Source organism: Quercus robur, chromosome 6, assembly GCF_932294415.1.
Source record: "Quercus robur chromosome 6, dhQueRobu3.1, whole genome shotgun sequence".
Lineage (NCBI taxonomy): Eukaryota > Viridiplantae > Streptophyta > Magnoliopsida > Fagales > Fagaceae > Quercus > Quercus robur.
In genome coordinates, this window is record NC_065539.1 from 32,976,892 (window position 1) to 32,998,486 (window position 21,595).

The 21,595-nt window shown below is 34.1% G+C and overlaps 4 protein-coding genes across 8 annotated transcripts; 1 reads left to right on the forward strand and 3 right to left on the reverse strand.

Annotated features, from left to right (window-relative positions):
• Positions 1–1,318: 1,318 nt before the first annotated feature.
• On the forward strand, positions 1,319–2,659 carry LOC126688474 (hydroxyethylthiazole kinase). The gene is made up of 2 exons (XM_050383174.1): positions 1,319–1,791; positions 1,974–2,659. The coding sequence occupies exons 1-2, from the start codon at positions 1,339–1,341 to the stop codon at positions 2,364–2,366; spliced, it is 846 nt and encodes a 281-aa protein (XP_050239131.1). The 5' UTR covers positions 1,319–1,338; the 3' UTR covers positions 2,367–2,659.
• A 1,522-nt stretch (positions 2,660–4,181) lies between these two features.
• Positions 4,182–5,129, reverse strand: LOC126688475 (dirigent protein 16). Its single transcript, XM_050383175.1, has one exon. The coding sequence runs from the start codon at positions 5,050–5,052 to the stop codon at positions 4,309–4,311; it is 744 nt and encodes a 247-aa protein (XP_050239132.1). The 5' UTR covers positions 5,053–5,129; the 3' UTR covers positions 4,182–4,308.
• A 2,075-nt stretch (positions 5,130–7,204) lies between these two features.
• Positions 7,205–8,857, reverse strand: LOC126688476 (dirigent protein 16-like). The gene has a single exon (XM_050383176.1). The coding sequence runs from the start codon at positions 8,230–8,232 to the stop codon at positions 7,489–7,491; it is 744 nt and encodes a 247-aa protein (XP_050239133.1). The 5' UTR covers positions 8,233–8,857; the 3' UTR covers positions 7,205–7,488.
• Positions 8,858–10,267: 1,410 nt separating this feature from the next.
• On the reverse strand, positions 10,268–19,347 carry LOC126688478 (uncharacterized). Of its 5 annotated transcripts, none has more exons than XM_050383180.1 (14): positions 19,139–19,347; positions 18,756–18,998; positions 17,768–18,009; positions 17,602–17,678; positions 16,916–17,075; positions 16,570–16,594; positions 15,690–15,779; positions 14,662–14,833; positions 14,148–14,221; positions 12,747–12,816; positions 12,017–12,088; positions 11,317–11,450; positions 11,137–11,210; positions 10,268–10,645 (listed from the first exon to the last, which is right to left on the reverse strand). In XM_050383180.1, exons 3-14 carry the CDS (start codon positions 18,006–18,008, stop codon positions 10,554–10,556), a joined length of 1,281 nt encoding a protein of 426 aa, XP_050239137.1. In that variant the 5' UTR covers position 18,009; positions 18,756–18,998; positions 19,139–19,347; the 3' UTR covers positions 10,268–10,553. The 5 variants fall into 5 exon arrangements, with proteins under 5 accessions (XP_050239137.1, XP_050239136.1, XP_050239135.1 ...); XM_050383179.1 differs by having other exon boundaries at positions 19,094–19,347; XM_050383178.1 differs by having other exon boundaries at positions 18,761–19,347.
• Positions 19,348–21,595: the final 2,248 nt, after the last annotated feature.

Below are 21,595 nucleotides of genomic sequence, written 5' to 3' on the forward strand. Positions count from 1 at the left end.
ATGATATTGACATAGGGATGGCAATGGAGCAAGGCGGGGTTGAAGGATAAGGTCTTCACCCTCGCCCCGCATGGTTTTATCTTGCTCCATCCTTGCCCCACCTCGCATGACGAGGAAAAATTTCTTGCCCTATCCCGTAATACTCTACTTCTTGTTAATTTGCTCATAGCTATTACAATTTTTTTTTTTAACAAAAGTCTGTTTCATTAATAAAAATATACTTGAAATCACAAATAAATTTTCTCATCAAATCAAACTAATTTTTAGCAAAAACTAAAATAATATTATTCAAGCGTTTAACAAGACAATGTCACAACAAAAACAAAAATCTCATAGTATAAAATCAATGATTCAATAGTATATAAATTTGTTTCTAATAAAGACAAAAGTATATAAATTTGTTTCTAATAAAGACAAAAGAAAACGTTAAAATTGGTACTTTATTTTCAACATTGCTAGAGAGAAAAAAAGAGGCAGAGAACCATGTTAGGTATAATAAAATAAACTGATAATATATTTTTTTAAAGTAGGGTTTTAGGGCATGGAAAAATTTACAATTTAACCCTTACCAACATAGGGCGGGATGGGTCTAAAAAGTCTAAACTCATCCCTGCCCCACCCTGTGATGTAGGGCTAAAATCTTGCCTCATCCCCGCTCCACCACCTTTGCAAGGCAAGGAAAACTCACGTGAGACGAAGTAGGATGGAGCAGGTTAAGTAGGACAAGGCAAAACTGTCATCCATATATTGACATATTAAATAAAGTAAAAGGGTATAGGACAAAGTTTGGTTTCAAACATATTTGAAACTTTAGATTTAATTCTCAATAGAAAAATGACATGTATCTCTGTCATTCTTGTCCTGTGTAATACAATGCAGAGGAACACATAACCCAATCAACTAAGTAAATGCACATGACACAAACATATGTCATCTTTCTATTAGGGTTGAAGCCAAAATCAACCAAGCATATTTGAAGCCAAATCTTATCCAAAAATAAATTAAGAATTTTATTAATTGACTTTTTCAAAGAGGACTATACTCTCACGCTTCAAGCTAGAATGACATGATTAATCAACCAATCTAGGGGCAAATGGGCTCTTCTTCCTCTCACTCCAATTTTTTGCTCCTCCTTTTTTTTTTTTTTACTTATTTAACTTATTTATTTATTTAATGGTTGAAATTGCATAAAATTTTATTATTATCTGAGTTAGTAAAATAAGTTGACTAGTATTTTTAGGACAGGTGTCACCCAATTATTGGAATGAAATTTCAAAGCTAAGATGTTGGAATTGGTGTATCTGTAATCAAGTGTATTTCTCCAATAAAGATTAAAGAATGGAAGAAGACAAGTTGAGAGGAAAAGCAGAGCCAAGCGGGTGGCCCGCGAAAGCGTGGAGCCTTCTCTCCGCAACCCGAAGCGAATCGCCGCTTATCCAATGCATCACCAACTTTGTGTCCATGGATCTGATGGCCAACACGCTCCTCTCCGCCGGTGCATCGCCCGCCATGATCCACAGCGCAGACGAGATTCCTGATTTCACACCTCACGCCCGCGCTCTCTGCATCAACGTCGGCACTCTCTCTGCCGACTGGCTACCGGCCATGAAGCTCGCTGCCCAGTTCGCGTGTCAGTCCGGTAAGCCTTGGGTTCTCGACCCCGTTGCTGCTGGGGCTTCCAGTTTCCGGTTAAAGGCGTGTTTGGAACTCGTGGAACTTAAGCCCACTGTTATCCGAGGAAATGCGTCCGAGGTTATTGCTCTTTCCAATGCCACTTTAGGAACCAGTAAGGTAAATTTTTTTTTTTTTAATAAAAAAAATTATGGAATTTAAAGTTGGTTTTTATGAACACAAGTGCCAGCTGAGCTCAAAGCTCAAAGCTTTTGCTATCTCAACAATTGTGAAAATTTTATGTGTTGAGGCTTATAGATTTTAGGTATCTCAATTGCCAAGACTTGGTTTTTGTTTTCAAGGGTGTAGACAGCTCCCACGAGTCTACTGATGCTGTGGAAGCAGCAAAGTCATTGGCTCAAGCAAGTGGTGCCATAGTTGCAGTATCTGGGGCTGTTGATATTGTTACAGATGGGGAGAGAGTTGTTGGTGCTCACAATGGGGTGCCCATGATGCAGAGAATCACAGCAACAGGGTGTTCAGTCACTGCTCTTATTGCTGCCTTTGTTGCTGTTGATCCTTTGCATGCTTTGGAAGCAACAGTTTCTGCATTATCCATATTTGGGGTTGCCGGTGAGATGGGAATGAACTTGGCCAAGGGTCCAGCTTCCTTGCGAATGCACTTGATAGATTCTCTCTATGGACTTGATGATGCTGTTGTACATTCTCGCGTTAGCATAACCAGCTTTTCATAATTCATGGGATCTGTATCTATGGTATGTTGACTATCACTAGACTTCTTAGAGAAATAGTTTGAGCATGAAATGGCAGATCAATTGGTCGGCGTGTTGACTGCTACACAGTTTTGTTTGGAAGTATAGTTGCTGAACTACATTTTGTTTCAAGAAAACTGTATGCAGTTTTTTTTTTTTTTTGGTGGGATGTAATATACAGGTTTTGTTTCTCTCTTAACTATTATTTCCCACTTTTTGTTTCACATGCAAGAGTGGAAAAGAAATAAATATAAAAAACCATAAATTTTTAATCATTTCAACCAATATTTTGGAAATCTATAATTGGTATGCATTTGAGTTGTAAAGCTTTTATGACTTTCCTCTCTCCAATTCTATAGTTTTCATCTTTTTTTCTTTTTCTTTTTCTTTTTTTGCTTGTAGCATGTTTTATTCTGATCTAAACCAAGTAGATATGAATCTATAACTTGTGCATACCCCTGTTTTTAGAGAAATAGTTATAATTGTAGTTCAAAAATTCACATTTTTTTATTCACTTATTCTGTTACTTGTCACAACTTACTGGACATTCACTAATTACAAATATTTATTTAAATATTTAGTTAACCTGTCTCATGCATCAGCTTGTTCTTTACAAGAATATACCATTTTAAAGGTTTCTTCAGAATGGTTATTCCCACTTCTGGCCCAATAGGGTGTCGAGATTAGAGTAAAATCTGATTATTTTCATGAAAAATGAAATCTGTAGAAAGTATATTTTAATCATTTGGTTCATCCAGAGTTTCCCAGATGTCCCAGTTTCCACTTTTTATTTTCTAAACCTGTGGTTTGCCTATGCCAAATAAATCTAGATAGACTTTATCTTATGAGCACGGCCCATAGATTCCCTCTTATGTTCCCCTTTAAACCATGCCGCTTTTGAAAGTTTCCAGCTATTCATTTGGCATGCAACAGCCTCAGAAATCTCTTGAAGCCAGCCAGCTACTTTTTTTTTTTTTTTAATCTTTTATCCTATGAGCAGCATCCTAGATTTTCTCACTGCCAGAGAGTTTCCCTCAAGGCATTCAACCCTTGGGACCAAAACTTACTCATCCAAAAAATAAAAAATTCTCTAAGGCAGTGAGGGCTAAGTTGTACATTTGGTTAACTTCTATCATTGTTGATGAGATGTATCACGCTCAGGGATTGAATGAGATTTCTTGTCAATTCTTTGCTATTATATCTCTTCTAGACTTCTAGCCATGCTTAGCTTTGTAGGATTGAATTTAGTTGTTCCTTTTTAAACTGACTAGAAGAGGAAGACCTCATAAAGACGCCGGTATTGGAGTAAAGCATAAGATCCACTAGCGAGGCTGCAAAATGTGTCTAGGCGGGCTTTTACCCATGGGAGAAAATTCTTTACCCGCCAGAGTGGAAACTCATCAATAACTATCAAGTTATGTAAACCTGTCTCCCCTAAGGATTTATATGCATAGTTTAAACCTCAAAGCATGTGTAGTTGATTTATGATAGTGGCTGCAATTCTGACCGTAGCTTCTGAATTTACTTGCCACTAAACATTCAAGTAAAAAACAGATTGTTGTTTGAATGAAATGCAGATTTTAAAGGCATTATGTGGAACAAAATTGCTTACACTTCAACTTTTCATTGCAAATATTTTATCTTATTTGATATATTGACTGTGAAGTATGAAATCTGATTTAGGATAATCAAGATTCTACTTTAATCATATTCCTTTTCTATATAAGGAAATCGAGTAACAAGACATTGTCTTTCATATGCAATCACCGTAAGCATAAAACTTTAGAAGTTATGACAAGATTACAAATAAAAGATATATAAAATTTTCAACCATCTTGACTTATAGTCACTACATTAAACAATACAATACAACATTACCACATTCATTTCCACACAAACAAACCAGATGTTTTATCAAACAATCTCAATATTTTAGATGGACGATGATCCTCAGCAGTGTCTCTGCACCATCTATGACATGTTGACCAGAAGATAAGAGTGGTCGTACTTCCGCAATCCCACAAGCATTCTTAAACTTGCCAGTCCCTCCTGTCACTGACAAATATGACACGGCATTCCCAATCTTGTACACTCCATAGAAATTGAGGTTGTCATTATATTCCCCTCCTTCAATCATAGCAGTAAATGTCATCATCTGTGTGGTCCCATCTGCAGAGCTTGCCACATAAACTCCTTGAGCTTTCCCCAGAGTTTGAGAGCCCAAATCAGGACTGGAGGTCAATATGTCATCAATAACGGTGATTGTTCCAAAGCCTAGTCCCAACCCATCAGGTCCCAGCTGGGTCTGAGGTGGGTTCTGATTATTTCCTGCAGAAGCAGTACCACCTAAGCCGGTTCCTAGTGGGAGACCATTGACACCATTGACGGTTGGAAGGGCACCGTTGGCATTGGGGATGGCAACCCCTCCTTGTGGAGGGATAAACCCTATCTGCTTTGCAAAGGGCACTTGACCATCATAGATGTTACCTAACAAGCCAGTGATTGGCCTAGCTGTAGGGCTACTTCCCCCAAGAATGTCATGCAAGTATAACTCAAGTGTTGGTTCTTTGCTGTCTACTGCATGATTAACTGCAGCAATGACGCTTGTCATTTGCACAGTTGCAACTAGCATTATGATGAAAATGAATGGTGGTGATTGCTTGAACATCTTGAAGTGTGTATATTGGAGGATTATTGATTCTGTAAGAATTGAAAGATGAAGGTTTATGGATGATCATGCAAATGGCCTCTGGATCTTCTCATATATAGAGGAATGGCCAGCTTAAGATGGAGTTGTTGGAGAAGGTGAAGCTGTTGAAGTTGTTTTGTTGCAAGTGTATTAGTTATTGACCATTTAGAAGAAAAGAAAATACTTACCTATCTACCTCAATATTTATATGTACGTATGTACATACGTATATATGAATGTATGGTTTATATTTATATGTATTTATGTATGTACATACGTACGCATGTATGATTTGATGGGATAGAGAAGCATGGTCTAATGTTTGCTGGGTTCCACCAGATATTATTCATGACAAAATTGAACTGACTCATCCCAACTGTGTGTAACTTAGGAGTCTTTTCCTGCAGCTAATAAAGATTTACTTTTAATTAATAGAAGCAGCAGTTTGCTGGGATAATTTTGGTTCATGGTGGATATACTGGAGAAACATGGAATCTACTACAACTTAATTTTTTAATAATTCCTGCAGCTAATACAGTCTGACATGCTACCATCCTTGGACTCTCCTAAATCATCTCAACCATAATTTTACATCACACCTATTAGCGCTACATGAGCTACTAAGACTTTTCAAGAACCGGAACAGGTTCCTATTTTTCTGATATACTTCCTAATCTTTCTCATGTTGTTACCTCAACATACTCAGCTGTTCTACTCTACACCTCAAAGCTTATTGGCTTTAAGAAAATAAAAATTAACAAAAATAATTTCAACATGTTCCATGCAATAATGATTTGTAATTATGAATTAATGTTTCTTCAATACAGTCCAACCACTAACTTCAATGTTACAGGTATGCCTGTAAAATAAAAATAAATAAATAAAATGTGGATGGTATGAGTTCCATTTTAAATGGTAACTCTTCTTTGAATAAGAATAGAGTAAAAACCAAAAATTGAGTTTCGGAACTCATTGGATGTGCATGCAACTTAAATTTTAAAAAATGTAAGTCAATTTTTAAACTTTAGTAAATTGTGGAAGTCATGGGGAAAGTTCAAAATCATGTTACTGCTACAATTTTATCAAGTCTTGAACAATGCTACATCTTTTGGCACAGGTAAACCTCAAAATTTATCTTTATTCAATTTTGGAAGTCATGGGGAAAGTTCAAAATCATGTTATTGCTACAATTTTATCAAGTACTGAACAATGCTGCGTCTTTTGCTCTGAATCACCTTTTGCTATGCCAAGCTCCATTGAATCATTTTCTAGAAGTGATTTCTTCTGTGAAATATGATTTAAGCTTTCTTTTTTCTTTTGTTTTTTGGCTGAACATAATATAAGCTAGTGCAGAGCAAGATTTCTGGAACACAGCTGACTTGTCTAGGTATGACAGGTTTTGAAAAACACATATAAGAGGAAGGTAACTTAGGAAATGAAGCTTCTAAGGAGACATAATCTTTCACCATTTGGAGTTAACAGAAGTCCCTTTATTAAAATGGAGAAATTTGTCATTACCAATAAATGGTTTTTTTTTTTTTTTTTTTTTGAATCGTTACTAATAAAGGTTATTCAGAAAATCCTTTTTGTCTGGTGTTGGTGATTGTGAAAACTATTCTCTTAGCATTGTGTTGGATATACAATCTACAAAAAAATTGAATTCCAATCATTTTCCATATCAACTTCTGAACATCTTGGACAGCCATTGTAGTAACCACGTAGTTCTTCTCTTTTGGCCAGTTCTTTCCATGGGGCATTGTAGAATTCATTGTAAAACATAGATGTGCTCCAAATGTTAACTATAACCACAATTTAGAACTGGTAAGTTGATTGAAACTTCTACAATTTCTTCCAAGCGCACTGTTAATTGCAAAAGTAGAGTTGCTCTCAGTTTTACAAGTAATTTGGAAATCGCCAAATTGCCTTTATATTCAGTTATACTTCATGACAAGGATGTATATTGTGTTTTTTCCTTAGTAATTTTTTCTTTTCTTGGGACAAATTTTCTTTGCTCAATGAAATGACACCTTCAAAGATATACAGATGTTGCATGGTGCATGGTGTATTGATGATAAACTTTTCCTTGTTATAGGAGCATTCAGTTTCATTATTTATGTTAGGAAAACACTGCTGGAAACAAATCATGAAGGATTATCAATTACATTGCATTACCATATTTCATCAGAACAACACTTTTGCTGTTTTGGCCAGTGTTACAAATGAAAAACTGAAGAAACTTATCAAAAAAAAAAATGAAGAAGAAAAAGAAGAAGAGAAAGAAAGAAAGAAAGAAAAACCGAAGAAACTTACAAAATCAATTTTGATTTACTTCAACCAAACTGACAAACGAAAAACCATGCCCAGGTTCACCTTCAAGAAACAATTCACATTTTCTCTTAGATTTTCATACCATTCTCAGTAGCTTAGATGGACTGTTATCCTCAGCAATGTCTCTGCACCATCTGTGACATGTTGGCCAGGTGGGATAAGTGACCGCACCTCGGCAAACCCACATGCATTCTTGAACTTGCCAGTACCACCAGTCAATGACAAATATGACATGGTGCTTCCTATCTTGTATATACCATAGAAGTTTAGGCTGTCACCATATTCCCCTCCTTCAATCATGGCTGTAAACGTCATCATCTGTGTAGTTCCATCTGCTGAACTCGCCACGTAAATTCCTTGAGCTTGACCAATTGTCTGTGACCCCAACTCAGGTGCAGAGGTCAGCACATCATCAATGACAGTAATTGTTCCGAATCCTAGTCCCAAACCATCAGGTCCCAGTTGGGTTTGAGGTTGGTTCTGACCATTTGTATTTCCCGCAAAATTTGTACCAGCTAAGCCAGTTCCTAGTGGGATGCCATTGAGACCATTAACCGTAGGAATGGCACCATTGGCATTGGGGATAGCCACTCCACCTTGAGGGGGAAGGAAACCTATTGGCCTTGCAAAGGGCACTTGACCATCATAGATGTTACCCAGCAAGCCAGTGATTGGCCTTGCTGTAGGGCCACTACCCCCAAGAATGTCATGCATGTATAACTCAAGAATTGGTTCTTTTCCAGTGGCTGCTACAGGGTCAACTACAGCAAAAACCATCCCCACTTGTACCAGAGCAACTAACATTGTGAGGAAAATGTAAGCTGATGACATTTTGAGTTTGTCTATTAGAAAGATTTAGGGTCTTCTAGGATTAAAAAGCTTATGGGTTTTTGGATGAATATGAGATAGCTACAAGCCATGCTATATATATATTATAGAATGTCAAATTCAAAGGGAGTTGTTATGAGGCTAATCTGGTGTAGTCATTCAGGCCTTGAGGGTAATGTTAGTGGAGTGTGAACATTCCATTTTAGTAAATATTTGTTGGACATTATTTCTTTGAAGTCCTAATGGCATTCAGGGAGATAGTGGGGACTGATGTTTATGTAGGTTCCACAGAGATCATCCCCAGGATTCAGTGATGTTTGTGTCAGAACCATCCAATTTTTACCTTGTTTTCTCCTGGAAGCTGAATTGCTTGTAGGCAGAGGTTGGAGATAGAAAGTAATCTCAGTGTAGCGGGTACAACTAAACCAAAACCATTTCATAACATATATAATCCGGAACAGCATGAAAATGATTTAATATATTTCAAGGTCAAGGAAAACTAATTATACAAATCTACACAAAGGCCATTCCATTCATGACCAAAAGTAAAATTAGTTTATGTTGTAACCAATTATCTTGTACTATGTCCACATGAAAACAGGGATTTCTCTCTCATCACTTTGACTATTGGAGGCAAGATTTGATATATATATATATATATATATTGAGGTTCCTAGTGCATGGCATATTCTACAAGTCTTTATCTGGAACTACACTAGTTCATAAATAAAATCTAACACCATCAAGAACCTATTATTTTTGGGCATTAAGTTGCTACCACTGAAGATTAGATGGGCATACGGCATACCATTTCACTGTAAATGAAATCAGGAAAGAAGCCTGCCTTCCTAAAATGGGGGGGGGGGGGGGGGGGGGGGGGGGGAATTTTCATATCCTCGTGATATCAAATCAGTGCGTTTCAACCTCTGCAAATTTGGCATTGAGTTTTTTCTTTTCCCCTCCATTTTATATAATTTTGTAGATCCTTTTTTTTTTTTTTTTTTTTACTTAATACCAAAACGTGCCTCAAGCTAATAATGGAATATTTTGCTCTTTGTTATAAATCCCATCATGCTTGGTGTTAGTTTGGGAAACAAAAGCTTAGCAATGATTGTTGTGCATTATCAGCAAGAGCCTTATAACCAGGGGCGGAACTGTGTTGAAGAAATTTTGAAATTTTTTAAATTATATATAATTATTTTAATATTTTCAAAGTTTAGTTTATAAAAATAAGAGTTGACCCCCCAAATATTTGAATTAGTCCAATGATGCTCTTAAAAAAAATAATTGGTCAAATAGTTATAGAAATATAACTTTATTTTTCTCAATTCTATTTTTTATTATAAAATGTGCTCTTACATCTGTTAAATATTTGATAAAGTTTGCCATTAAATATGTTTAAATTTATCTTTTTTAACCCGTTATGTGGCGATTAACAAGTCATCGACTTATTAAAAAAATCTTGTCACTAAAACTACACATGAAATGTGTCTTTAGTTGACACATAATAGGTTAGAACAAGATAGCTTTAAATATGTTTGAAGCCTAACCTATTTTAATGTCTTTAGTTGCATGTTTTTGAAATTTTTATTAGTTCAATTGAAAGATTTTTTACTTTAATATAAAATTTGATCATCAAACATAACTTTGATCGAAAATGCTAAGTTTTTTTTTTTTTTTTTTTTTTTTTTGAGTGAGTGTATATATATAACTTATCAAATAAAAAAGGCATGTATATATGTGTGTATATATAATAAAAAAATGTGTGTGTGTATATATATATATATATATATGTATATGAGGGTTGTCTTGATAAATATACTAGTGCCGCAACTTAGTCCCCCAAACAAAAATTCTTGATTCTGCCCCTGCTTACAACTCAACTAGTTCGCATAGTTTCAAATTCCCCCTTCCCGTTATTGGCACTTCTACATGCAACAAATGCAACTCATTATTTAAGGTCATTGTACGGTAGTGCAACGTTGTATTGCACAAGTTATTCCCTAACAATGATCTTTGCCAGGACAGCGAACCCATTGAGGAAAGAAGCCTCCTGGCTTAATTAATTATTTCAAAGCTTTTCATATGCTTAAGTCCATCACTAAAGTAAGATCAATTTTTTTTTTTTTTTTAAATGTAAATAAGAAATAGGTAATCTCTATTGCCAGGCATCTTGTTCTCTACTTGCTATACTAAGAGTCTAAGATTTGCTTTCTTTAGTGAATGTTTGACCTTTTTGTTGGTTGAAAAATGACGAATGAAAGAAAGAATGATTACAACATAACAAGGGAAAAAGCTAAAGCAAGCCCTTTTTTTTATATATATCATGGAATAGCTGATTCATCTGTCTGCTGCATAGGCTCATCATTGTCCATGACCTTGCTCTGTATCACAACAGGGGAGATCAGGGTCCATACTGCATAAAGATTATGGATTAGAAATTAAGCAAAGAAGAGCCAATAATTACATCACAATCATGTTCCAAATCCTGGCTCCCAATTTTATATCAAATCCTTTCGCAAGCTAATCCACAATAGTGTAACATTCTTAAAAAATAATAATAATAACACTAATTTATATCATGGCGGTCAATGTTGAATTCCTTAGCTGAAACTGGTGGAATTTCTTAGTTTACTTGCCTAATTGCATTAGTATTCATATATTAGCCAAATTTTCAGTGCTATTGAAGGTGTTTAATTGAACAAACCTCAATGTAGTGGGTACAACCAAACCAACACAATTTCTTAGTTGACTTGCATAATTGCATCCGTATTCATATATTGGCCAAACTATTGCCTGATTCTAGTGCATTGCATCAGACACTTTCAATAGACTCAGTTCTACGTGCTTAAAAAGTATAACATGTTGCAAAAGTAATTGCAGCAAGAAAAATATGGATTTACTTACAGTATAATGTTGCTGCAAACCACTCGTTGACTATTTTCACCCATGTACTTGCCCAGCCAACATCAATGCTCCACCTGATTGTTCTAAAGGGCATAAGCATATATAGTATATACATCTGATATTAAAGACTCCAAATGGAAAATGTTAAAGGACAAAGGCATGAGTTATCAGGTTGCTTACTTCCTGGCTGAGCTATTTAGGTTCCAACTGATAAATAACATTGCAAAGTACATGGCCCCCAAAGAGAATACCAGGTGGAAAAATCCGTACTTATAAGGAATATCATCCTCCTGCTGGACTTCATCTTTGCGAAACTAGAAGGCATGAGAAATTCTTATAAAACTTAGCAAGTAGACAAAAATTGAAATAGTGGTCAGTCTTAAGAGTGATTAGAATGTCCCCAAGGACATTCTTAAGTAATTTATGTTTACCCTCTGAAAGATAGCAAGGATAAGAAGACATGATTTCTTTTGTGTGTTTCTTTTTTTGTACTCATATCCAGAATATCAAAATCTTACCTCAACCAGAATATAAAATTGTATTATATACTCACACGAGTCAGTGTTTTCATTTTCCAGTTGCTTAAATAATGAACATGAAATTGAAATAATACATGTAATCCTGCCTTTTCTCAACAATTAAACAAGGTTTATAAGAAAAATTATTTGAACTAGGCCATGCAGTGAAAACTAAGTTGCAGTTGTTTAAAGTTCTAACTAACACTTAAGTAACTTAACACTTTCAGGTGAGCGAATACTGTAGCCAAAAAGGCTTTACTGAGATGGTAGAGTTTACTAACCAGATTTTAGCAGTGACTAAATTTTGTAGTTTCTTGAATACCCTGAGGATTGGTAATAACAAATGAGAAAAAGAAACTGACCTGAAATGACTGTGAATCAATCCCAGTCGAAAAGGTTGCCATGACAATTGCACATATTGCCATCAAAAAACTCTGGGAGGACAATATACCATGTGAGGAAAGAAACATTTTTTACTAGATAAATCAAATTCCAAGTTCTGAGTGTAACACTTCCTACTATACATAAATGTTTGATGCACTGAACAATAAGATAAATAGTCGGAAACAGATGTTTTTAATTGTTAAATCACCAACACTTATCAGACAGCCATTTATGGCAGCAGTCTTTGGATGTCTCAAAAATTTCCATTCTAACTTATGGGGTGCTTGAAACAAGTTACATTTTAATTTCTGCACATTAGGCTATCGATATTATTTTAGAAGTTTCATGAAATGAAGCTTTTAGTTTATTGCTTGATTCATGTTGTTGCCTCAATTTAGAATGATTCTGCTACAAGATGTGGATTGTTTCTCTGAACACAACAAAACACACAAGATGGATCATTATGATCGTGTGTTTATGTACCCCCTTAGACTTCATTATATAATTGAAAATAACATAGGTGTATTTTTTTTATGGGATGAGGGTTGTATCATCATGATTATGATGATTGTTAAGAAATGCAGGCAATCGTCTAAACAAAATTAGACGATTTCAACAGCCAAAAGAATCATAAAGCACAATTGTCCACAATGCACACTGAAATTAGACAGGATCAACTATTACAAGCATCATGGTTCAGTCACTTACAAGTATGGTAGTCCAATCACCATTTCCATTCACCTGCTCTTTTGTGTAGCATTTCTCAGTGGCAGGTTCACTGAAAATCCAATTTTAAATTAAAATGAAGTTATATAGAAAGATGTATGATCTAACAAACTTACTGGAATCATGACCAGATCAGGACTTAAGCCAATGAAAACTACAAATTTAATTAATTAAAAACTGACCATAATAATAATAAATTTTAACAACAACAATAATAGCAACTCATACGAGAATTGCAGAAACAAAATGTCAAGGTAGTGAGCAATGTCAATAGCTACATGCCTAAATGAGAGCATGAAGCCAAAAAGCAGAGGGACATGGAGGAAGCAGTCAGGTCATCAGAATGAAGAAAACTAATATGGCACTCCTTGCGATGTTGTCATTTGAAAGTTTAACAGGTAAAGCTTGGTTTGAGATATTAGGACAACTAGAGGCTAAAGAAATAACCATCGATCATTAAAACCAAATGACATACTCCATTAAGTTGGCCAAAAAAAAAATGACATACTCCCTTAAACTACAATCATTAAGAGATTTTTTTTTTTTTTTTTTTAACCCAAAAAAAAAGTATAGAGTTTTCTAGAAAAATGTATTGAATAAATTGAAATTTCATAATAAAAAAATCATGTTTTAAGTTCAAAGAAACTATTACTATTCCCAGTAGAACTTATTAATCTCAAGTACTTGTATCATTTGATAAAAATTATTACTTTTCATACAAATGTATTACTGATACTCCTTGAAATGTCTGTCCAGCAAGACCTCATGCCTGCATGGCATATACTAGAGAGAATCACAGGTGGATTGATGTCACTAGATGGGCTCTAAATTTTTAAAGCAGTACTTCAAACCATGGAGATGGTGGTAAGACAATTGACAAAAAAATTTAAATATTAAGGATCTTATATTGCGGAGTCTACAAATTAATTGGCAGTACTTTTCTTTTTTCTTTTTTTGTTTCCAGGAACTGATTAACTTTTTCAAGTTTCCAGACGTGAATGATTTACAAAAATTAGCAGATTTTATCTCAAAACAACCAAGCTAGCCTTTCTAAAAGAAAAAGTAAATTGAAAAAAAAAGTTAAAAACAGGATGCTTCATCAAGGTTTCACATCCGAAACATGTGTAGTTTGTAAAACTGTCCTAGGGACTACTGTATCAAACATGTTTTGGAACATTCACTTGAACTTCTGATGCAATCATGACAAGGCCTTCCTTATAGATGCATCAACCTATGACATCAATATATTCCTATCTGATTTCATTAGAGCATAGTAAAGAATACTGACAACAGGTTAGAGATACAATCCAGCCCCCCCCCCCCCCAAAAAATATTCTAATTGATCAAAGTCAGTCAGTCATTATATGAGCATGTAGTCCTAACCTTCTGATCGCAGACCAACAGAGGAAAACAACGTAAGAAGCCATAATCCCTGAAGATAAAAGACCTCGGTTGACCTGCAACGAGCATGTACATAATAATATTATGAAAGAAGGTGAAAGGGGGAACGATCACTTTATAAAAGCCTTGATACAACAATAAAGCTTGAACACATAGAATGTCACACAGAATCAAGCAACAATATATTGTTAGGACCCATAAGCACTAGTTTTATACCCACCTCAAGAGGATTACTATGTTTCCTAGGGTATCTCAAACACCTGTAAATTCATCCTACCCTCCTCTCTCTTCCCCTCATTTGATAATAAAAATAGACAGTACTTTTAAATAATATCCACTATTCCTCTATTACTTTGATAATTGTAACCATCGATACCACAAAATAATGGCCTTATCTGATCTATAAATATAAAATTTGAACATGATTTGACCACTTCCAGCTGAAACACTGATTGGATTAGACAGTACTTTTGAAAGAAATTCCTGAAGGGCATACCTTTGAATGCAAGGATACAACCATCATCACAATTAGCAGAATTGCGGTCCATGTGATGAAAAATATGTTGAGTGTGCATGACGTTCTTCGGGCATAGAATGGGTACATCACCACAATTCCACATATGGAAGCAATGTAGAAAAGTGTTGATATGAATAACCCAAAGGAGCAGCTGTAAAATACAAAAGAAGATTCTATCAACAATTAACTGATAATTTGGAGTACCCAAAAAAAGAAGGTGGTCATTTACTAGAGAATATGTTAAATTCATCAAACTAGAGCACCTTATACTTTTAGAAATCATATGCCTTTCTTCCAAAATAAAATGTAAGGATATCACCATAGATCATATCATAAACTTGGGATGAATAGTTTGCTGCAATAACATGTTACACAGGCAAATTTTTCCACTTAAAAGTCAAAACAACATATTAAGGTTTTATTACATATCCATAAAATTTAAATATAAATAAATAAATAATAATAATAATGCAGAATCTAGAATAGAATTTTAAAAAGCTTAGTAAATATGTAAAATTTTATTATGGAAACTATTAATTATAGAAAAAATGATAATCTGTAAAACCTCTAGAATAATATGTTAGCACATTTGTTAGAATTTTAACCTGCCTTAATTTCTCAAAATCAAGAGATGGACCCTTGCTATATTAAACAAAAGGCCTATATGGAATACACTATTAGACATCTGGAAAGAGAAATGTTCAAAAGACACTTTTGTAGTCCAGATGTTTCGACCAATCTTTTTAAGTTCTTGATATGAATGGCATGGACCCACATGCTGCCTAATAGTGACTCGTATATGATTCTCTCCATCTGAAATGGATATATTTCAAGATTTTAGATTAAATATTACAAATTTAAAAGTGTATCCAATGCCATGTCAAATCCAAGAAACATGTTGGCTGTACACTGTCAGATCTAGGAAATAAATTCTTAGCCCTAAAATAAATCTTATTCCAAGTGACTCTTGAGTGATATTGTCATTTGCATTGAGCAAGAGCTTATACCTTTGCTTTCTTTCCTTATCAGGCATCCAGCAATTATTCCACCAATTGATAAACTGGATGACACTTACAAGTTGGAGGAGGAGAAAAACCCTATAACAAATAAATCATACTTGATGTTAGTGATAATGTAAATTCAAGAACTCCAACAAATTCAATATGGGGTATGTAAGTTATCTAACAGATTTTTTTCCCTTCTATCTGCTTCTGTTTAATTCTCAACTAGTACAAGGGAAAGAAGTGCCAGCAAATTGAGTCCTCTTTTAAGATCTTCTAGTCACTTGTTCGTTCTGAGATCCACACAGAATCTAAAATAGCCAGAAGAAACTCAATACTTATGTGGAAAATATAACCATATTTTCTTTTAAAATCTTATTAGACAATGGCAGATTGAGTACTCTAAATATGTGAAACCACTATTTATCAGTGTCCATCAAGGTCTTATTGGATTAATTGCTCTCAAGTTGGGACTGCTTTTGTTAATTCCAGTTCCCAGAAACATCAAAATCTTAGAATTTGGTTCTATTTTCATATTCAGTAAATATAAGGATATGCTTTTGAAACAGGTGAGCCATAGTTAATATAAGTTTGTCTTATTGTGTTGAACATAGACGCACAATGGTTCCAAACTGCAGTACTGATTCTAAACAGAAAAAGATTCAGTTTGCTTCAATGTACAAGATGGTGAAAAATAATGTGAATTCTGGCACATTTTCTCTGTGCGAAGATGCCTGAAAATTTGGTTTTCTATGACTGCAATAGTGGAATCAGTATCTCCTGAGAACGTTGAGATAATGCATTGTAAACTATTGAACCCTAGATAGGAAAAAAAATTGAAGCAACTATATTTTGATTGATTTAAATAGAAGCAACTGAAGATTACCCTGCGCCAATGCGAGCAAATTCACCTGCAAGAATATACCAACAAATGTATTAATTTCTGGTATCTTTTTTTCAATATAGAGCATGCAAAGATTCTGCTATAGCTTTTAATTTAAAGGAAGAGATGAATATTCAACTGTCTTAGAGTTAAAGACCCCTTTCATAGAGCTCAAAGGGTAAGTTTCTATGCTTGAAGTAAGTGACTAGAGCTACTTTTTCTTTAACCATTGTTATTTTGAGAAATTGAGATGGTAATAGCATGATTCAGAGTCAAATATTCTTTGTTTCTTACTGAAATTTGAACGTAACATAATTTTCTTGTGACCAAAACAAAATGTTCAACATACCATATAACTGAACAAAATCTGAAGACAAGAAGAATGGAACTGCCACTGATACAATGAACAGGAAAAACTTAAATGCCCACCATCTGGAATGCCAAGTATTGCGAGCTTCAAACAATTTCCTTGTACTTATAGTACTAAGAAACATAAGAAAGAAAAATATCTGAGATTGTGTCAAGGATGTTGATTCATGAAGATGGAAAAAGATACTAAAAACTTAATATTATAATATACCTTTATGAAACTATATAATTACCCTGCATGAAATCATCTGTGTTTCATATATTATGTTAGAAGTATACTGGACTTTTACAGTTTCGATTTCTGGTCAGATTCAGATTAGAGAAAGGAAGGGCTCAACTCTAAGTTGACATTTTGAAACCTGGATTTTGGAATATAAATCCATTTTTCACTCAAACCACTTCAAGCAGACATTGTTTTGTTTTGTTTTGTTTTGAGAATTACATTGAGCTGTTGATGCCAGATTAAAGAACATTAAAACTGTTAGTTATGTGCAACCCTTATGGAATCTGGACTTCAGACAGATATCATTATAAAAGGCAATCATGATTAGCTGATGAATAAAAGGTTCCTGTACAGCTATTACTTTTATTGCCACATTACTCAGATATAGTAGAAATCCACATTAAGCAAGTTGCTTACTTCCTCAACTCTTAGGGAAAAGATACAAAACATCCTAAACTCACGCGAAGAACTCCCAATGTTCGAAAACAATCATGTCCCCCAGTTCCACAAGCTTTTAGATCTGCAATTAGATATCCATTTCATTATTTGTAATTGTTTCTATCAGGTATATACAACATGGAGGAGATGAGAGGAAGAACATTGACTTACAATGAAGCTGAGGTAAAAGCCTTTGCCCATAGTCACGGATAAACCATGCAATAAGATTTGTTACCAAGAAGATAATGCCATATGAATAACGGGCTTGCAGTGACTTCTTTCTTTCTGCTGAGTAATCAACAAGGTTCTTTTGCTCCAATGACCCAGATACTTCTTCCTGAGAAACAACTTCAGAGTTTATTGGCCTAATATTTACTTCTGCAGCTTCAACTGCTCCAGTGGACACTCTCATTCTGCCATTTCAGTCAGTATAACATAATCAATTACCCAACAACATTGTGCTTTTTCTCCAATTACTGCATCTAAAAAGAAAACTAAAAGATCTGAAAATAGAAAGAAAGAAAGAGAAGGAATAAAACATCAATGTACTAATAGCGTTAGCCAAAATGTAGATTTTTTAAGAAATAGAATAAATAAATTCCTATATTACAAACTAAGTAAAAGAAACTAGTCCACATAAGTAATAAAAGTTTCTAAGATCACAGGAAGATTGTTGAATTTAAATTACACACAATGTATTCTCTTACTTTACTTTTACCCTCTTTTTCCATAGTATAAGGAATAGCTACAAAAATAGATGTATTTTTTGGAGAAACCTTCAGTGTTGTAAAAGAATAAGGTATGTAGCCCATATCAGATATGTCAGTTTTTCTAACAAATCTCCAAAATGAAATTGGAATTTTCTCTGCATTAGAAAATTGCATTGAAGTTAGATTCTCCAATGTACCTCCACAGGACTAGAAAATGCATCTAATTGGTAGTACAAGTAAGAAGAACAGATACATTTAGCTGAAGAGATAGTACAGAATTTGCTGTGAATCTTTGGAACCAACTTCAAAGCTTTTAATAGTAAGGAGAAAAAATCATATAAATGGGAACCCAGTTATTGAGTGCATAAGCAAATTACATTAAAGATGGTAATATGAATAAAAAGAAAGGAAAAGGTTACAGAGTAGCAGAGTGAAGTTGAAAGTATAACCTTACTTTCTTTGGTTTTGCAGTGTTGTATGAGCTTGAAGAGCAGAGCAGGAAGAATGTGAGATAAGCTCTTTGTAGTATGTATGTATACTTAGAAGAACTTGTGTAGCAGTAGTCTAAAAAGCTCCATAAAAAGCTGGGAGTAGGAATATGATATTCAAATTGCAACTGGGATTCGTAGCCGTTGGATCCCAATTAGAACCATTTTGTCAATGTCCTTTTTTGTGATATTATGATTCCCACGCTGAACAACATAGAGACCTGTTCAATATAGTATACTAATTTGGAAACAACATTAATAGTTTATTACATGCATGATCATGATCAATTACAACACACCGTTAGTTACATTAGTTTGTCTTCTTCAGTTGTTTTGTTCCTAACCTTTGTTTTGACTCTCTCTCTCTCTCGACATGGTCCTATTAAAAGTCCACCAATCAGCACTATGGTTTCACACTTCCATGAGGAAAATGTGGACAATTTGACCGCATTGTACATTACACCTGGGGATGGGGTGGGTAGAAAAATTTGAGATAATCTCCATCATTCCTAACTCAAATGAAAATTCTCCTTAACGTGTAAGGAGTGGAGTGGAAGCTTTTTGTTTTATAACTCAAAAAATTATTGTATTCAATCTGTAAAGATTTATAATATAAGTCCAGCTGTAAGGAGACATTGTCACAAGAATTGGGGAATCAATCCTATTTAGTTCAAATACACATTCTAGATTCACAATGCCGTTCACATAACTTAAACAACAAGGCTTCTTGTGTAGTTGTGAATCTTTTTCTCTTTATTTTTTTTTTAAGGATTAATCAATGTAACTTTCACCCTCACTTAATTTAATTTGTATTTTTCTATTATAGTATTTATTAGACTACATGCTTGGGTAGGCTCATACTCATATACTTTATTTGATTTGATGTGTACTCATATTACTTGTACGTACAGCACTCATATTATTTATATGACATTCTTATTACGTGCCTATATATAGGTCTCTCTTGGATAGTTGAATAAATATATAATTGTTCTTACATTTTCACTCCTCCCATGTTCAACTTTTAGTATTGCTTGTAAAAAAATGCCAGTCATCATACCATGTTAAATTAAGAAAATATTTATTTAAAAAAATGTAAAGGGAATAAGGGAGAAAACTAATTATAATTTATAAATTAACATGTTAAAGAAGCATAGAGATAGAATAATAAGGGTTTGTGTTTTGATTTGCTTCCTTGAAAATATTTCAAAATATTTATATATTCAAACGTACATATGTACGTATACTGATAAAAGCTTGTTTACAAGATAACAGATACCTATACTATTGTATTTAGATTACATGAGAATTCCCTAAATGCTATCAAAATGCTTTGGAGGTATTTGGATTAAAAAGAGGTTTGGTGAGTCTCTACAAGTTGATCTTTGGAAGAAAGGAAGCAGAGGAATTGATCATATAATGCCTTGATTTTAGCTATAGATAATGTTGTCTCAATAAGACATACATTTACGGTACAATTAGTGTTTGTTTAGCAACTTCCTTTAACCTTTTGAATTATTTGTTTATGTAAACGTCACATTTTCTAAATACAATTACACTTCAACAAATAATGAATCTAGATTAGACTAATATAATGAGTCTTTGTCTAGAATAAAACAATCCGGCTTGAATTCGTGAAATCTCTAACATTGCCCCCCCCAAACCCCATCGTCGGAAAGCAAAGGCAGAGTTAAGTTGAGTGAGAGTGACTCACACATTACTGTGTGGGCATTAATCAAATTAGAAAAGTTGTAGTAGGAGATGAAAGATGGTCTTAATTATTGTTTGATTATATATGTACTGTTTATTTAGACAAACAAGGCTAAAGACAAGACAAGGTTTGTGGGCCAGTCACGTTTTCTAGAGTATGTGGGCCCAATTCTATAAACGCAGTCGCGCGTCCTCGTAGACTATTTGGTATTTGCAAGGCTGTGAAACATATTCAATTAATAAACAATCTTTTAAACATGATTCTGATGCCAATAATAATAATAAGAATTGTTGGGACTTTCATTTTTATATATGTATAAAATAAATAATATAATATGATAGAAAGAGATGAAAGGTATATAAAATTGTTTCAAAACTAGGACCTTAAACGAACCAAACCGTTCATGAAAAACTCGGACTCAGTTTGATAAAAAACTCAATCATGTTCTTTTGTTTATAAATAAGTCAAGTTTGAGACTTAGTTTTAGACTTGTTTGATAAACAAGCCAAGTCCAAACAAAAAGAAAATTATTTGTAAACAAACTCGTAAACAATAAGACTCGATAAAAACATGTCGACCTTAGACTCGTTTATAACTTGATATATGTTTACTAAATAAACTCATTATTATGACATTACACATATGTTTTAGAATGTTAATTCATAACTTTTTTATTCATATATGTTTTGAAATGTTAATTTATTTAGATTTGTGAAGATTATAGTTGCATGGATGACAAATGTGGATGTAAAAATTGTATTTTGAACAATTACTCAAGCTATAAACAATGAATGATGAATGGATGGATTTAATTATGTAAAATTGTAATTTGAACAATTTCTAATCACGGGTGGAATTAGAAGCATAATAAAATGAGTATATTATTTTTTTTGTTTACTTGATTTTTGGTGATATAAGCATTTGATGATGCAATTTTTTTGGATCCCAAGCTAAAAAGCTTGACTTGAGCTCGAGTTTGAGCTCAAGCTTTTTGGCATTCTTACGAGCTCGAGTTCAAACATTATTTTAGGTTTGTCTCAAGCTCGAGCCAAGCTCGAGCATTTGATTTTTATTGACAAGCCAAGCTCAA

Coding starts and splice junctions, on each gene's coding strand:
- LOC126688474 (XM_050383174.1), top strand. CDS start 1,339: ATGGAAGAAGACAAGTTGAGAGGAAAAGCAGAGCCAAGCGGGTGGCCC. Junction 1,792..1,973: donor CCACTTTAGGAACCAGTAAG/GTAAATTTTTTT, acceptor TTTGTTTTCAAG/GGTGTAGACAGCTCCCACGA.
- LOC126688478 (XM_050383180.1), bottom strand. CDS start 18,008: ATGAGAGTGTCCACTGGAGCAGTTGAAGCTGCAGAAGTAAATATTAGG. Junction 14,222..14,661: donor TTGTATCCTTGCATTCAAAG/GTATGCCCTTCA, acceptor TGCTCGTTGCAG/GTCAACCGAGGTCTTTTATC. Junction 11,451..12,016: donor TTGATTCACAGTCATTTCAG/GTCAGTTTCTTT, acceptor CATGCCTTCTAG/TTTCGCAAAGATGAAGTCCA.
- LOC126688475 (XM_050383175.1), bottom strand. CDS start 5,052: ATGTTCAAGCAATCACCACCATTCATTTTCATCATAATGCTAGTTGCA.
- LOC126688476 (XM_050383176.1), bottom strand. CDS start 8,232: ATGTCATCAGCTTACATTTTCCTCACAATGTTAGTTGCTCTGGTACAA.